Source organism: Athene noctua, chromosome 4, assembly GCF_965140245.1.
Source record: "Athene noctua chromosome 4, bAthNoc1.hap1.1, whole genome shotgun sequence".
Classification (NCBI taxonomy): domain Eukaryota; kingdom Metazoa; phylum Chordata; class Aves; order Strigiformes; family Strigidae; genus Athene; species Athene noctua.
Genome location: NC_134040.1, coordinates 12,246,270 through 12,263,457, shown reverse-complemented (window position 1 = coordinate 12,263,457; position 17,188 = coordinate 12,246,270). Strand labels below are relative to the sequence as shown.

At 38.1% G+C, this 17,188-nt stretch overlaps 1 protein-coding gene across 5 annotated transcripts in view; it reads right to left on the bottom strand.

The window, feature by feature from the left end:
* Window positions 1-7,716: 7,716 nt before the first annotated feature.
* The window catches only part of ACOX3 (acyl-CoA oxidase 3, pristanoyl), a 37,212-nt gene continuing 27,740 nt past the window's right edge, over window positions 7,717-17,188 (bottom strand). For all 5 annotated transcript variants that reach the window (XM_074904447.1, XM_074904449.1, XM_074904448.1 and 2 more), the window contains 4 exons: window positions 14,868-15,042; window positions 13,788-13,855; window positions 13,019-13,105; window positions 7,717-9,425 (listed from right to left, as the gene is read on the bottom strand). In XM_074904447.1, coding sequence (XP_074760548.1) covers window positions 9,306-9,425; window positions 13,019-13,105; window positions 13,788-13,855; window positions 14,868-15,042 — 450 coding nt within the window. In that variant the 3' untranslated portion in view covers window positions 7,717-9,305. The remainder of the gene's footprint in view (window positions 9,426-13,018; window positions 13,106-13,787; window positions 13,856-14,867; window positions 15,043-17,188) is intronic.

The following is a 17,188-nucleotide window of genomic DNA, read 5'->3' as shown; positions in this document are numbered from 1 at the left end:
TGACTGAGTTATGGGACCTTTTAATGGGACCTTTTAAATGTTGGGAACTTGAATGCATGAGACAATCATTCTGGTAATTCAGAGATAACATGATAGTTCTGAGAAGTGGTAAGACACACCTCACTACTAATAATGACACTACCATGTTCCTCCCAAATAAAACAAACCATAATTGATCATGTTGCAAATTGAACATCTATGGTATGTACCTTTCTGGAGAAGTGTTTGCTCTGTAATCTCAATTTAAGCAAAATACAGCATGATTTAATAATCTCTGAGCTTTCTTAGGACAAAATGAAAAAAACAAGAAAACAAGAAAATACTTTTTTTTTTTTTTTTTTTTTTCTTTAAATGTTTAAAATCCTGTCTTGTGAGATTAGCTGGTGAATCAAGTTTTGGATAATATTATTATGGGAGAAGTTAAGCAAACAGAAAGATGACTCAAACAGTTTAGTGCCAGGACTATTTCTTAACACAGAGGAAAATCATCCTCTGGTTGTATACAGAATCCTCCCACAATGAACAGGGAGCCTGGCAACAGAAATAAAACTGCGAATGTTTGGTGTGAAACTGGCTTCACAGTTGAAGTATAATGAGGAGACACCAGAAAAATGGACACCGAGGAGGAGAAACCACAACACGTGTAAGTAATGCTGTGCCTATTTCCTTGCTTGTCAAAACAGACCACCTGGTAGACAGAAATGTAAAATTTTATTTAATTCTCCCTCCCCATCAAAAAAAACCCAAATGAAACCCAAAACAGAGACTGAGACAAAAACACAGAGAGAAATTCCCTGAACACGCGCTCCCACTATAACCACGATGGACTATGCAGGCTGAGTGGATTTCTCCTGCTCAAGTAGAGTACAGCAGGACAGACTGCACCACCTCCAACCTATCACCTGGTGACTGTCGTGGGGCCACCCTGGAAAGACCTCACCAGTGATACCAGAGAGTGGCTCTGACCGGACCCGTGCCTTGGATGAACAACGCTGAGTGCAATTGACTGCTGTGAAAAACATCTGCCGTAGAGCTTAGCTCCACTGTGTGTTGAGCAAAGAACTGGGCTGCCGCTTGCTCAGTGTCATAGGCATTTCTGTGTTTCTTCCTTTTTATGATCTTGGCAAAGATCAGGTGGTGGCACCCTTCCTCAAGTTGGAAGGGTAGTTTTTCTACAGAAATATTTTGTGAAAATTATTCTCTCACTGCCCCATGCTTCTGGCTGTGGGACTTATCCACAGCTTTAGGACTGGAACGGGATATGCAGTTTCTGTGGAAGACATTCTTTTAATAAGAATTTGTAAAGAGATCAAAACAAGCACAGAAACGCGATTCCACCCTATATGTGTCAGAAATAAATTTACAACTGGGAATACTCCCCAGGAGATATGTTTTTCCTGGCTCCTCCATCACACTAGTGAAATACAGCCAGTGCTCAGTTCTGGACTTTGCAAACACTCATCATTGATAAACTAGATGGAAAAAGCCAAGTGTTTGTGTGGGCTTAAAAAAAAAATCATTATTTAACGACACTCAGAGAAGTACTTTTTTGAAGGGCAGTTCAAATGGCACCAGCTGTTCTGAAAAGGAGATTTAAAGCATCTTGCTACAGCATATAACAAAGCCGTAGATCCTTGTTTGGTGATCCCAAATAATGTGTGTATATACACACACTTTCATTCAAAGTAAACCATTTCCTTAAATCTCTTCCTAGTGATCAGACACAAATTAATTTGTTTTGACATTCAACATTTTCTTCCACTTCTGGACAAGCCAATAATACTGTAATCACATCATTTTTTATGTTACTCTTTGACATGCTAAACATTGAGTTTGTCCATTTTCCTGTTGTACCACAATTTTCTCCAGTTTTAAAGTCAGTATGGTTGTTCTTTTTTTTGCATCCTTTGCTGGTTAGCGACCCAAGGAAGCAGTAAGGCACCTGGTTTCTGTGAGCACAGAGACAATTACTCATAGAAATTTTCACTTTCCACGACACAGTTTCCATTTTCCAGGCAGGCCTGCATTTTTTATGGGTCTAACTTTGGATGTGGCTTTGTAAAACTAGGGCTAGACAAGAAACAATTCTCTGATCATGTCAAGGTTGTAAGTTTCACACATTTTCTTACTCCTCCTGTGACACTCCTGTAATCTTTTAAAAAATTGTAAACCACATCATTCTCTCCCAATACATCAATAGAGGTCAGTTGCTGATGAGAGCCATCGGCCAGCATGGAGAGGAAATGTTGTCTCAGCTCTGTCTGACCCAGAACAACCAAATCTCCCTTTATCCTAATTTTTGAAGGAGCTTCTTCCATACTTTGGTCAGCAAAACCAGACTGGTTTAAACTTCTTAAGCATTTCAGACTATGCTGTATGTCGTCTGTTTCCACCTTTATTTAGCAGTCCATCAATTCTGCACATTTTAATAAAAGAGATTTTACAATTACTTCCAGCTCGTTGGGGAAAATAATAAGCAGTGGCAGGTCTAGGATTAATCTTAACAGCATCCCTAAAGCACAATGATTTTTCCACTGATGGCTTTCTGAGATCTTGTCAGTCAGGAAGTTCCTAATCCAATTAATGTGTGTTTTACTGATAGATAGAATACTAATTTTTCATTATAGTGCCATATAACACTCACTATAGTGTCTTAGAGGTAAATGTGTACATTGCATGTCACAAAGATTCAAAAAGCAGAGTTTGAGAATACCTGGGAACTCCTCCAAGAATGAAATCAGGTTTGTCTGACAAAATCTATTTTCTATAAAATTTCTGACTGATATTTGTTGTTTTACTATATGCTAATTACTTTATTAGTTGAATCTTCCTTCAGATTTTCCATTATTCTGACTTTGATAGAATCATGTTCACCACTTTTCTGTCCTTTTAAAATTTTGGTATAATATCCAGAAAACTCTATTCTAGTGGAAATTCTTTGATACTCTTAAATATAACAGAAATGTGTATGAGCAGGCCAGTCAAATCTTCCTACTCAAGCCTTCACAATTTTTTGTTGCTACTTATATGGGTCTGTTGATTTTAAAGTGTTCACCACAGTATGTGTTGTTTGACATCCTCCTGGGTTTCTAAAGGACTGGAAAGTATTTCATCATATCCCAGTGACAAAAGCATGCAAATACAGTGCAGAACTACTTGTTGAGTACATTTTTTGCCTCATTATAAACAATTCTATCATCACAGCTTGTATTTTTGCTACAGGGAATTATGTCTGTCTATAGATTCCTGGTTTGATTCTTACATTTTACAAAAATACTGTATTACACCGGTAAAAGAGGTTTTGTTCAAAGACAGTGGTTTTCCATTGCTAATGTACAGGCTGCCTCGAAGACCTCATGGAGGTGGTAGGGCCCATGCAGTATATACTGTGTGGTGTACTGGCAGCAGGGCTGCTTTTCTCTGGATGCTTTAGGTGTCCTGGCCCATGGATCACCTGTTGAAAGCATGAGCAAGTCTCTATCACAGTCACAGGTCTGACTGAACTAGAGCTCCATGCTGGTCCTTCCACAGGCTGTTTTCCAACTCCTGGTTCTCTCACTATGGTACACACACTGCAAACAATTGTTGTTCTAAGCAAAACTGTCATTATGAATTGAGGCATTTTCTCTATCAAAGAACTTACAATTTTAAAATATTCTTTGCATAAAAGGAGGAATAACAATGGACAGTTTATGATTTGGCAAAAATGAGTTTGTAGCAAAGCTACGAGTACAGAGAAGATGATGAGCAAGTGAAATGAGTTGGGGAGGGCACTCTGCAGGAGGATGGAAGAACCTGGGCAGGTAAAGGTGGCTATCGCCCACTGACAGTTGGTATTTCTAGTCTTCTGCAATTTTCAGTTGACCATAGTTCCCAAATAAAAATGCAAAAAAATGTGTAATTTGCTTCAGGAAATCCACTGGGAATTGTTTTAGCTACACATTTGCTGGTCTATTCTTTGACAAACACAGTAAAGAAAATCCTGATGGAAACTACATTTATTCAAGAGAGATTCATGCAGTGGGAATACTAAATGAATGCTACCAGACAGCAAAAGTTGGGGCAAGAAAAAGGCAAGGTAGTCACCAGAACTGTTGTTCTCAGCAAAAACTGCACTCAACCTCTCTCTGCCTCTGAAAGGAAACGATGTGAAATGCTCTGCTTGTGTGTGATAAACCTGGAGACTTGCTGCAGAAGAGTGAAGCTTCATGCTGCTGTTCCCACTGACAGTGTTGTGGGCAGCCTGCTGTGATCGTAGCTGACCTTCCCTTGGCTGGATCTGTCTGTCTCAGATTATACTATCACATGGATGCCTCATGCAGCAAGTTCCCCTTTGCTTATGGTGCTCCTTAGGCCAGTGAACCGAGCTAGCATGATCTGGAGCCTTACTCTGATCTCAGGCTAGTGAGAATTGGGAATAACAGAACATTGCTAAGGCCCCTAGAAGTACAGTGCTACAAGAGGAAACACAGGCCTCTGTGATGTCCATATGGTTGCGTCTGAGAGTCCAGTCGTGCTGATAGCATGTGCTAGTATTGAATTACCACTCAGGTTTGAAAACACATTAAGTCAGTAAAGAAAATACATGAATAAAGGCAAACAGAAGAGAAACTTGCTACCCTGCAGAACACATGATAAATCATTTATTACAGCATGTAAGAGGCTTTCAGACAGAAATGGCAGTGTATGAGTCTACTTTGCAGAAAACAAGCACCTCTGGGGAAACCTGTGTCCACAGAACTGCAGATGTAAAGGTGGTTGTCTTCCATCTGGCTTCTTAAGACTTTCTCCTGACACCATCGCTTCTACAAAAGGTGATGTGAAATATTCATGTATTTATCTTGCCAAATCAGCGAGGGAGGTGTGTACATTGTGTCCTAACACACATGAAAAATTTTTGGGGTTTTTCTGATAGAAAAAAGAGGTTTTGCTTTAATGGAGTCACATCAGCAGAAATATCACATTGCAAGGAAACCAGTTTGAAATACCCTTGGCAGGTTTGACAAAATCAGAAAGAAGGAAAATGATACTATCCAGGAGAGAAGCCATCATGGATGCAAGGGAAGGAGTAGGTTGGGTCTCAGGCCTTCTTGGCTTCAGCTTTCTGGTGACAGATTTAGCTGCCTTCATATGGCAGCTTGAAAGGACAGATTCCCATGGCCGAATTGTTTTGGACTGAAGCTATTTGACAGCCTTTGACCCAGCTCCCCAACCAAGTTAAAATGCCATATCCAACTTTATTTGGCATTTGAATTGTAAGGGAAATGACTGTTCTGTTCTGTTAGAAGCCTCTTTTCTTTAATGTCCTGTTAAGAGGAACAAACTGTATATCATAATGACATCTTGTGGCAGTTGTTGAACTATTGCCCTATGATTTAGTAGATAGTTGGATGCCAAATTTCATTACATCTTTCTCCCTCCATGCTGCAGCTCTGTAAGTTCACACTCACAATTTCTGCTGCTCTTAGAAGCTAGATGTAGAAGACCTCTGGAACCTTTGGCTTATTGTTGACTTCAGAGGAAAAGGGGTATTTTCGTCACTTGATTACACAGGTCTGGCTTAACGTACAGGTCAGAAATTCAGCCATAACTGAATAAAGAATGGTTATCCACATATTCAAACAGAATATAGTAGAGTTTTGAAAATACTGAGTGCAGAGTGGGTCTGGCCGCTTGGGCCTGCCTTTGCTGAGCCAAGGCTGAGATAAACGGAGAGCCTTTGCTGGCAGCATATAAAGCCCAACAGCTGCTGAACACCTGCACTGAGCTTGCCAACAGTCTTGGTGAGCAGCCACCATCACCCCGCAGCTGTGGATCAGAGCTGTGTGGTGCTATAAAGAGTAAATCTCCACGGCCTCACGGTACCCCTGCTTTACTTATTTCAACTTTGGTGCTTGCGTGTCTCACTCCCGCCATTAACTGTGTGGGTATCCAAGGATCCCATGAAGCTCAGAAGCTTAGTTCAAGCTGTGTGACAGTTTATACAAATGTCTATAACTCTGACGTTTTACCGAGTATCCTATTTTGCCTGCCCAAAATCACGTTCTTGCTGATGCACGCTGCAGTGCTTGCTCTAGTTGAAGTTAGAAGCTTTTCAGAGCAGCACACTCTTCTGCCTGTTCATACAGTCCTAATCAGAATGGAGTCCAGCTTTTATCAGGGAGTTTGGATGTTGACTTAACAGTCAACATAAGTAAGATCAGCAGGAGCAACTTAGGGATGTATTTCTACAGAGGTGTCTGTTTATCCTGTCATGTGTTTGGTGGGTATCTTTGGGGCTCCCCGGTTCTTCAGTTCTGTTCTACGGTGACACTGCTTATTTCTCAGGGATTTTTTGGATGAAGGTGGCTGAAGCTACATGCCAAACACCCTTGTCTTTTCTTCTGGGCTACAAAGGCCTTATAAATAGGTTTATAGTCTGTATGAAAGATTTAGATACAGTTCTGCTTCCCAGCTGTGAGGAAAGCAGCAGAAAAAGACCATATCACTTATGAAGAGCTCAGGGGCGATGGCAAAATTGCATGTGTGTAAGACAGTGAAACAATGCTGCTGATCAATTGATAGTGCAGAATGTGGAGTGACAGATCAATGTTACTGGTCTCTGCACTTTCCATAGCATTTTCTTCCCCATTTGCCATTTTCACTGTCAGAGACCCTGGTGTTCACACTGGATATTGGGCATTTTGTGCTCTGCCTACTTCCTTCAGGTCTGCACAAATGCAAGCAGCAGATTTGCTGGATTCCCTATTGATATAGAAAATAGATGAAGGTAACCGTAAGACTCCATAAATCCATAATATCTAATGATAAGTATTTAGCTGTATTGATCTATTTTTTTTCCATGGGATGATGCCACCTATTGGACATTATTAAAAGAGGCAAAATAGTTAAAAGAAAATAAATTCACTTTATACTTTTTTTTTTTTTTTTTTTTTTTTCCCCAGCAAAGAAGGCTACACTTTTGACTGTTTCCTACAGTTCAATGGTTAGACAAAGAGCTTCTATTGGAACATCCTGAATTATGGTACCTCATTAGAAAAGAAGAATAGAGGCAGAAAAAACACAGGCAACACTGACTATCTCTGGCAAAGAAAATGAAATTCAGGGAAAAAAATACAGGTAAGGTTTAAGAAGATAAGCTTTTATCCATTTTTCCAATGGGACTATAAACAACAGTTTTGGCATTTTAGGGTTTTTGTTTGCTTGTTGTTTTTTCCTTTACTGAAGTGTGTTGAGGGTGATCATCTTTAAATGACCTTGAACTTCTGGTGGTAAAATTATTAATATTTAAGATCGAGAGGTCTAGCTAAGAAGATATCTTTACTAAAAGGACATTCCTTTCAGCTAAAAGCTAACAGTCTGTGATTGTTTCCAACTTCCCACTTCTGAGCTAAGGTAACACAGGGAGGGCCACTAATACAGGCTCCACCAAGAGCCATCTCTTCATATTGTCATGTTATCTACTGTTTGATTCCTTAGAACTGTGGCAGTTACCAAGCTACCTAGGATGTCCGTGTCTCCAAAATGCATGTGTGACTTTGTGAACATTCAAATTGCTTTTCCCAACCTCTTTCTTTTTTCTGAAACGGTATCTAGGTTGGGTCCCTGCAATCAGTTGGTTGAGAACAGGGGACTAGAGGGTGACAGGCTCTCCACTGGTTCTCATTATGATCATAGCTCATAAAGCTTCTTTCTGGCCTGTCCTAAACTGTACTTGGGTTATTATCTACTTGGAGTCCTCAGATTCTCCAACAACCTGGTCTTAAAAATACAAACAAAAACTTAAAAGAAAAATCTGTTTAGTAAATAACTGTACCTTGAGGTACTCTGAAAAACCTTTTTAACACTGGCCTTTCAATGTATTCTGCAGCCATGAAATGTTTCCTGAGCTCTGTCAGATTTAGATGGAATCAAAGAAGCCTCTACAGAACTACTTGGTCACATTGTGGAAGTCTGTAGACTTACAAACTTTCATATATTGACAGTGCAACAACAGATGAAATTATAAAACCCCACAAGGACAAGGGTCTGATTCTGTTCAAGTAGAATTCAAAACTCAATTATTGAAATAGCATTTATTTAATAGCCCAAACCATAATTCATCCCTAACTAGCCACAAATAATACTCACATTTTTAATTTAAAAAATAAACTCTTTGGCTTGATAGGATTCCTCACAACAGTAAGGGCAGCAGGAATTAGGTTTAACAGTACCTCAGTTCATAGATACAATAAAGGAAAAAGAAATTTGATTTTCACAGAAGATATAAAACAAAATATTTTGAGTTTTCAAAGCTTTGTTAGTATCTCTTCCATTTGTGAATAAAAATATTTGATGGTTAATATAGCTGAAAGAGAAATATCCTAATATTGTCAATAACGCCTACCACTGTCGTATGTTCTTATAAGATGATATTTATTGTAATTTGTTTGAATAGATTCTAACCTTAAAAATAGATGCAGTTTCTATGTGTATCAGCGTATCCCTGGCTTGATACTGGTTTTGCATTGACTGAAAACTTTATAACCAACCAAGAACATACATAAAACTTACAAGTTTGCATTTGTTTTAAGAAAGATGTATAAACGAGTTGTTTTCAATTAATTTTATCTACAGAGTTATACACAATTTAAAGACAGATTATCTAAAAATCCAAGTCTTATGCACTGAAAGAGCAATCAAGCATCACAGAATCGTCTAGGTTGGAAGAGACCTTGAAGATCATCCAGTCCAACCATTAACCCAACACTGACAGTTCCAAACTACACCGTGTCCCTAAGCGCTATGTTGACCAAGGCATGTGAAGCAAATCAGAACAGCTTCACAGACTTCAAAGGGGCTGTCGGATATTATTCCCATCCCTTAACACAGGTTTATCGCTGTTGGTGTTCTTGATGTCTTCTTTCTTCAAATTCTCTTTTACTTTGCTTTTGTTCAGATTATTCATAATCCCTGGTGGGAAATGTTTTTTAATTATTTAACTTCTGTAACATGACAGTAAAGTCAAGAGACTGACAGGAACTTTTACAGAAACTTTGCAAAGCAGTAATCATAATGAATCTTCATTTTTTTGTATTTGAGTAAATATGAATAGTGTGCAGATGTGTTGCTCTTGCTCCTGTCATTATTCTGTTAACAGACCCTGAGACCAAGTTGGACTTGACTTCAAAGTTACTTTAAAACTTGGCACTTATCTATGAAAATCTCTTTCATTTTCAGTGTTTGGCATATGGTTTCATTTCCTCCCGATGTTTGAAAGACGGTATCCATCTCAGGCTCATCCAGCCTCCTACAAGTTGTTTGGTTTACAATTTTGACTTCAGCCTGCCTGCAACAGGCCTATTGATACAAAATTCTGTCCACCATGAAGGTCTGTTCAGAGTTTTGCTGCCTTGAAGGACCTCTCCCCACATATTTTTATATAACTGCAAAATAATAATTAAAAAGTATTAATTCATACAGAAAATAAAACAAAAAAAACCCCTTCTGCAAGATAAATTATGATTGGTTGAAATGAGATTGTGATTGAATTTCTAGGTAACAAATGTGAATAATTATGTACAGTCAAGAATAAACGCACAGATAAAGCGCAAAATTCAAAGTATTGTGAACATCAGATATCTCTGTAAATCACTTAGACCATCCTTAGCATAAGAGCAGGAAACCAGTAACCTTTACAATTTCTTGTTTTCAACTTGACATGAGTTCTATTATTGAAGGTAGAAATTTGGGAACAAGGTTATATTAAGCTAATCTTTGTTCTGCCCAGACCTGAAGACTGTGACGGAAAGCACTCATGCCTGTCTGTTTTTACTTTTATTTCAACACATTTCTGGAAAGTAACATAACTTGTCTCCCATATGTGAACTATTCGATCTGAGCATGACAAATTCCTCTATCATAAGCAGATTATTATTTCATCATCTTCATCAATTTGCAATTTTATGTGGAATGGTTAAAAAAGTGCATGAAAAGTAAATACTGCAGAAGTATAATTTTAGCAACATTTGGCAATTCATAATTAGTTGAGGCTTTAAACTTAACATAGAAAGACAAGGAAAGGAATGCCATATTTTCAGCAGTAAGTTGGAGTACAGCACAATATGATATTAACATAGTACAAAACCAGTCAGTAATGTAAAATGAAAAGCCTTTCTTCTACATCAAAAGATGTCTTGGCCCTATACATTCGTGATGATTTAAATAAATATTGAAATATCTAATATTAAGTATGTTTTTACCTTGATTACATGGGCTAGAGTTAACTATTTATTCCATTACAAATATGATTTAACATTGTCTAACAATTTTTAATTAATCTCAAAATAAATGTGGTGATAACTTCACATACTTAAGATGAGATTGTCAAAGCTTCTACAGGGAAATGATATCCACACTATCAAAGTTTCTTTTAAAGAGAATCTGAATTCTTATTTAATGCTTAAAGCTGCCCATAACAAATTTGGAAACTCTTCTTCTGCTCTGATTATGACCTGTGGCTTGTGGTGCAAGGCGCTCCACTGCAGTGCAACATAGGCTATCCTGAATTAAATTCACTGTCCTGTTATGCTTGGATAATCTATTGTTTACCATACTGTAATTTTTATAAGAACGTTTACACCAGTTTTTAGAAGTTGCAAAGACAGCAATGAATAGAGAAAGAAATACAGACAACCAGGAGACAAGGTGCTTTATTAAGTATTGTCTTTGAGTGAGGGATTGGCAGCCTTTTAAAAATTTCAGTTGAAAATATTTATACAAGCTGAAAACCACAGACTTAGAGGCAGTTCAGAAAACCTTCCTGAATTCTGCAGAACATGGGTTGGGTATCACTGCTTGACATTATTTTCTCAATATGACTGAATGAATTTACAAAAACCTTACCAAATAATTAGTACACGAGGAAGTCAGCAGTGTTAGAGTCCTATCTGCATGTCTTGCATATTACATTCGTAATGCTAATCTCTAACATTAATAAGCCTCTGTGGCTTTTGTATTTTTGTGAGCTAAGAGCTAGCCAAAGAGGAGCTAGCCAAATCCATTACATCCTTATCAGCTGCTGCTAAGAAATCTCTAGCTGACCAATAGAAAGGGGGGTAGTATTCTAGGAACAGATCACCATGTACTTGCACCATATTTTATATTCCTGACTATAGCATCTGCTCACAGCTTCTGTTAAGAGACAGAATAATAAGTGAAAATGGGATTTGGGCCAGTACAGATATCCTTAACATTCCTCCAGATGATGTTCCTTCTCTTAGAATTACCTTTGGAGCTTCCCATCCATGATTTCATTAATTTAATGCTCAAAAATCTACAGAAATGGAAACAAAGTTTCCAGTGATGATTACAGTCCTCTTGTTGAGATGGCTGGATATGTAGAGCTAGCCTTTCCTCCTTTATTTGTAGAGTCTGTGTTACCAAAGTAATCATTCTGTTAGGTCAGTGTTTTGTTAGAAACATCTGGGCTGCCTTCTGTATTGCTTGATCACCATAGAAATGATGGACAATTTTAGACATGAAGACAGAGAAAATTGAAAAGCATTGAGTAAGCCTTACTCAGCAATCCTGTAAAACTTCCTGACAGTCTCTCCAGGCTCTAGTGATTCTCTACAGGGTCTATCCACACTGAACTAAACTACTGTACTGTGACAGTAGTCTCTACATAAAAGTTCTTCCACAGCCTGGCCCTGCTGAATAATAATGCTTACTGGCCAGTAAGCAAGAGTTTTGGTTCGCTGAGACGTGGGAATGAAATACAGCTCTTTAAATATGTCAAGAGAAAAAAAAGCGGTGAGAGACCATGACCTAGCATAGCCAAATCCACGGTGCGCTCACATCCTGAATCCTGCTTGTAGGTCTAGTTATGACCTATCTCAGAACGGATACGGCAGAATCAGGAAAGATACAGAGAAGGAAAACAAGGCCTGTCAGAGGAATGAAAAGGTCTCCACAGATAGTAAACGCATGCAGACTAGGGACTAGGAAGTTATTTTTTCACAGTATCCATGGAAATTATGGTGTCATGGAAGCCCAAACACAGCTGAATTTGAGAATGGATTGAAAAAAATGAAGGATAGATATATCTGTGGCTATTTAACTGAATGATACAAATACAACCTGTGGGATGATATCTCTTAAACCAACTGCCAACAGCTGAGACACCAGGATCTGTTTCATAGAGTGTTCTCCTTGGCCACTGTCACTTACAGAGCTCTATGAACTGGATCCAGTATGGTCGTTCCTATGCTCTTGATTCAACTCTTGCTTTGTGTACTTTAGACTATACCAAAAAATCTCTCTCGGCCTCAACAAGGATGGATTTATATATATTTATTAAAGCAAGGAGAAGTGCTAACAAAACAGCATTCTTCAAGTCTGTATTAAGACTACTGAGATCCCTTGGGTAATGTACTACCTTGCACTGGTTAGTACAAGATACTCAGTTACATCCTAGAATTCTCACTGGATTAACAGAATTCCCAAAGAATTGTGCAGTTTCTGATATAATTTTAACCGGAACAAGTTTTAAATTTTCCTTCCTCTTACTAAAATAAAAATTTTATGAAGTATTCAAAGAAAAAAGTAATTTCTACATCATTTATATGCATATCACACAAACTGGGTGTAATGTAAATACTAATAAAGGCAGCAAAAGTCCTAGGCAGAGAAGAAACATACCTTACAACATCTCCAAAGTATTAAGCTATATACTAAAGACATGTTACTCCTTAAGGAATCTTAGGAGATGGTATAATTTTTTTTTTTTTTTGTTCAGCAGCAGATGCCCACAAGAGCAAACTAGAGCAATACTGTATAAGTTTGCCACTGAAGCCTACCTCCAGCAAATGCAAAATGTCATTTTCTGCTGGCATCAATTTAACTCTGGTACTTTCCACCGAAAAAGTGTCTTTGTTTTCTTTTGTAGCTGTGAAGTGTCTTGAATATGTTATGGCTATTTACAGTCAATACCCTTCTTAATGATTAAACCTACAAATTTTAAAAGGGGTTTTCTTACCTCTCCATTAGCTTTACCAATGGGAGAGTTGAGAATGAAGTCAGGAGGAGCAAAAACATCAACCAGGGCAACTGCATCATCTTTCAACTGTTTAAAAACAAAAGACATACATTTGGCAACTTCTGTAGTTGTCTATGGCTACCTGGGAACTACAGAGCAGCATAAAGATTATTTTCATAAAGCACCAGCTATTGGTAACTTAAGAGAAATCCACAATAAGGAGTCAGGATTTATTCTGCTTTTTTCCTCCCAGGGTAATTGCCAAGAGACTGTATTTTAAATGTTTTCCTCCCTTGCTTATGGGTTTTTAAACACAATTTAATCAAGATGGTATTGTTTGCACACATAAAACATGTATTTTTGAACTTTAAAAACATAACATCCAGATTCTTCTTTGAAAATTTGCTTACCTGTGAAGAACATGATTCAATTTGAAAAGATTTTATGTTGAGAAAAAAAAATCATGAGCTAACACAATAATGAAAAAAATAGAACTGGACTTCAGTATTTTACTGACTTTGCAATGAAGACTGCAAGGCCACAAATGATCGTGTTATTTCATAAGATATATTGGTTTCTATTTTTTGGTAAGTAAATAAGGACTAGATCCAGGGTCAACGAGTTACTAAATTTACAGAAAGTTTTTCAGAAACTATTAATGTAATATCCTGCTAATTTATCTGCTGAAGTACAAAATAACTGATGTATCTCTTTTTCAGTATTTCTATACTAAATTATTTAATCACAACAAACAATATCGAAGGCTTACCCTGTAGCAGAGCTCCAGAATAGCATTCTGAATAAATCTACCAGCTTGTTCACCTGAAGCATAGCCACCTGCAAATACATTCACAAAGAAGCTTATACCAGTTAAGATTACACTGATACAAACCTTTTACAAAGGTGTTTATCAGGTCGGTATTCAAGAGACTAAATAGATACTCCTGTGCAACTGGACTGACTGTCTTTCATTAATGAGTTGACTGTAAAACCATTTATCTAAGACATTTGGAGCCTTTTGCATTAACAAGCTACACTACAGCATCTTGCTGCTTTTCCCCCATTCTCTCCCCAAGCACTGGACCACAGCAAAACTTGTGTTAATTTGTCACTCCAGATTCCTGGTCCTGATAATTTTGTCCAGAATGATTGTTTTATGTTATACAGGCAATAAGAAAATGCTCCAATCTAAATCCTAATTACGATTCCCTCCCTCTGCCAAGTTAGGACATTTTGTGGCAGGTGCACCCACTCCAATAAAGACCAAAATGTCTCAACTGCTGAAATGGAAAAGTTAAAACTAGAAGTCACAGGTTGAGCGTTGAGCTGCCCTGTCATGTGGTGACTGGTCATGTACACACCTTGGGTAAGAGATAGGAAAGGCAAGGCCCATCAGTTGACAGACAATGCCTTCAGCCAATGAAACACATCAGCTGAGAGAAGTTTCTAGACTGCTGACCATACATGATCACAGATCAGATACAACTAGGGTATGAATGAAGCCCTGCCAGAGTGCAAATTGAGCCAGTCCTCCTTGGAGCAGTGGGTCTGCAGTGAGGGGCTCTCCCCTTGGATCAGGATGCTGCCCAAGGTAATTCCTCAAGGTTGAGACCCCTCACCTTGCTGGGTGAGTGCTATGTGCATTTTAGGTCATCATCCCTAAACCTTAAACTTAAGTTGGCTGTGTAGTACTAATTCTGTTTTAGACAACCAAACCTGTAGTTTACTAATGTTTGTTGGAGTGCTGAACGACTTTGATTAGAATAAATCCAATTTTGATTACCTGCCTCGTCTGTTTGGAGAGACTCCTAAAGTGACATGAGTAGTATATTCAGGGAGCTGATCTTACCTTGGTAGAGCACAGCCAGATGTTTGCTTAAAGACCAGAGGCCATAGAGAGCACTGAGATTCTTAAGCACTGGCTGCAGAGTAGATGGTATGTCAGGATCATGGGTGTAGTCATGGTATCTCTGTAAGACTGTCTGTTCAATAAAAGCGATGGCTAATGACCGACAGTAGTACACCTTAGGAAACAGAAAAGAATGACACTGAGTAACAAAATACAAGGAACTAATCCTCAGCTGGTGCAAAATGGTATTACTCTGGTGAAGTTAATGGAAATCCGTTGAGTTTAGATCTGCTGATCTAGCTTGAGATTGAAGAAAGTCTAAGAAGAAACTCTAGGAGAAAACTCTGCAATGCCTTTGCAAAGGTTAGTCATGAAATGCCTCATGAAAAAGAGCATATATTGTATGCTTATTACCGGTATGATTTGACAGTTGCCCTCAAGACTCTATGGGATCAAGTTGGTATGTCAGAGAGAAGACCATGCAAAATCAGGTTTGCTGACTTCAGGATTATTAATAAACCCATATAACTCTAAGAAGATAAAGGTAGGTCTACATTTATTTAATATTATGCAGAGTTTTATAAAGAGGATAACATCTTCAAAATGGTTCAGTAACCTACTGAAAACTTATTACAGTTCCTTAAAATAATAAATAAAAAATTTGATCACATTAGCATGAGTGGATTCTGTCTATGAATTGCAATAGATTGCAATATGTTTTCAAAGAACTATCCAAGTAACCCATGCCAACTATCTGTTCAGAAAGGCAAGTCACCAGTTACCATTAATACAGAGTATAAAACCTTAAGTGATTGTAGGAATGCTTGTCTACTTTAAAATTGTTCACCTTCGCTGTGCTGTGGCATATGTTCTACCAATAGACTGCTGACTAAAAAAATTCTAGTTGGTGAACAGAAGGAGAACATGAAGCCATTGCTGTTATGGCTGATTTGCTGCAATGCTGTAAAACTGGTGTTTCTTTTCAGCCCATTTGTTCAGGGTTGGGTTGTTTGGTTTTTTTCTCATTTAGAATTAGTTCATTAGGTTTTTATTTTTTACTTTAAATACTTGCATCATCCTTGCATTGAAATCCACTGTGGCATTTAAGAAAGGCATATTCCAAAGATTACCATGTCTCTTGTGACAGCTGTACAGTAGCATGCTCACGGCCAAGCTTAGATGCAAATATGAACTGCAAAATACACATCTATTCTCTCCAGGTTTAGGGAGGACTTCCCCCTTACTAGATGGACTTTTTTAGATATGAATGTCAATTCCACGGTCAGAATGAAATGTTTTAACATTGCAAATGAAGGACTAACTCCCTATTATTCTCCCCTATAATTCTATTTCCTTCTTTAACTTTGCTTGCACTTTTGTAATTTTTCTATCAAGCTATACCCAAACCAAAATAACCTAGGGATAGGCCAGGAATCTCTTCCAGATCTCCCATAGCAAGAACAAATATATATTATTCAGCCACTGGGCTGACAGAAAAGTGTTTCTTTATGCACAGAAAGTTTTAGATCAAGTATGCACATCTCTTTAAAGCACAGCCTGTAAATAATTTTCAGATGTTTTTGAGTCATGCCATTTAAAATAAAAAAATCCCGCTGTCCTGAAGATGAATTGCAGGGAGAAAACCTAATGACCTGAAGTGTATCAATACCTATCTCAAAAGCACTTTTGTGCCTAAGTATCTTTAAATTTTCACACATATGAACATAAGAGAACCTTTGCTTCTGAGCAAACCATTCTCTCTAATACACTGGCCCTGGCACCAGTCTCCCAAGACCTGGCCAAATGACAGTTAATCAGCCTTGAATTTCTGGCAATTCCTATTCTGAATTTGACCCTGAAGAGTTTCTCTAACAAGCTGCTTCTCAGGGAAAAACAGGAAAGATTTCCTCCACTCTACCACTGGTTTCATGCAGACCATCCCCTGTTGAAGCTAGGCTGGCTCTTTCTAGCTGCAGTTGAATATTCCTTCCTGATGCTTTTTAATGAGCTTTGCAGATAAGGTGAATGACACTGGCCATCTTCAGGGAACAGCTCTCTGTCCTCAGTGAGAAATGACAAGTGTTCTTTCCCTGGATGCAAGCCCGTTTTTCTCATGGAGGTAACAGAAGAATTTGGGGAGCTTGGGGATATACACTGAAATTTGGAATTAAGCCATTCCTAGCTGTTAAAACTCTCTGGTGAGAGAATGGATCTGCTATATGTAGATTGTCAATGTTTCCTTTTCAAGTTCCAATGCTGTCAGTCTGGTATCTTTCATGAGTACTTTGCACCATAGAAATTAGAGATGGAATAGACCTATT